The 460-nt window shown below is 62.6% G+C and overlaps 1 protein-coding gene across 1 annotated transcript in view; it reads right to left on the bottom strand.

Annotated features, from left to right (window-relative positions):
* Window positions 1-126: 126 nt before the first annotated feature.
* The window catches only part of LOC103803786 (adenine phosphoribosyltransferase 1-like), a gene marked incomplete at its 3' end in the record, with an annotated part of 767 nt that continues 433 nt past the window's right edge, over window positions 127-460 (bottom strand). The window contains exons 3-4 of the mRNA XM_009076364.1: window positions 295-460; window positions 127-206 (exon numbers count right to left, since the gene is read on the bottom strand). Of these exons, the coding sequence (XP_009074612.1) occupies window positions 127-206; window positions 295-460 (246 nt within the window). The remainder of the gene's footprint in view (window positions 207-294) is intronic.

The following is a 460-nucleotide window of genomic DNA, read 5'->3' as shown; positions in this document are numbered from 1 at the left end:
CCCGCCCTCGCTGTCCTCGATGCAGATGGCAGCAACACCTGTGGGGACACGAAGTGGGGCTCAGCATCAGCTACCTCAGGGTATGGGGATGGTGGTCCCACTGCACCCTGGGGTGCCCCCTCCTACCAGCCGCTCCACCAGCCCAATGGCTGCTCGCATGGTGCCCCCAGTTTCAACCCACTGGTCCACGAGAAGGATGCGCAGACCTGGAGGGGGCAGAGGCTGTGGATGAGTGCACAGTGCCCAGTGCCTGCACTGGCAGCCCCCCAAAATGGGGGTACCTCACTGGCTCACCTGGCGAGATGACATCAGTGCGGACCTCCATCACCTTCTCTCGGCCCGAGTAGTCTGTGTAGGGCTGTGTCAGTGTCTGCACACAGAGGTGTCCAGCTTTGCGGATAGCCAGGAAACCTTTCTGCAGTGTGGCAGCAGCCAAAGCACCCTGGGGGGGTCCAGCAAC

This window comes from Acanthisitta chloris, unplaced genomic scaffold (assembly GCF_000695815.1).
Source record: "Acanthisitta chloris isolate BGI_N310 unplaced genomic scaffold, ASM69581v1 scaffold33966, whole genome shotgun sequence".
Taxonomy (NCBI): domain Eukaryota; kingdom Metazoa; phylum Chordata; class Aves; order Passeriformes; family Acanthisittidae; genus Acanthisitta; species Acanthisitta chloris.
This window is presented reverse-complemented; position numbering and strand designations above follow the sequence as displayed.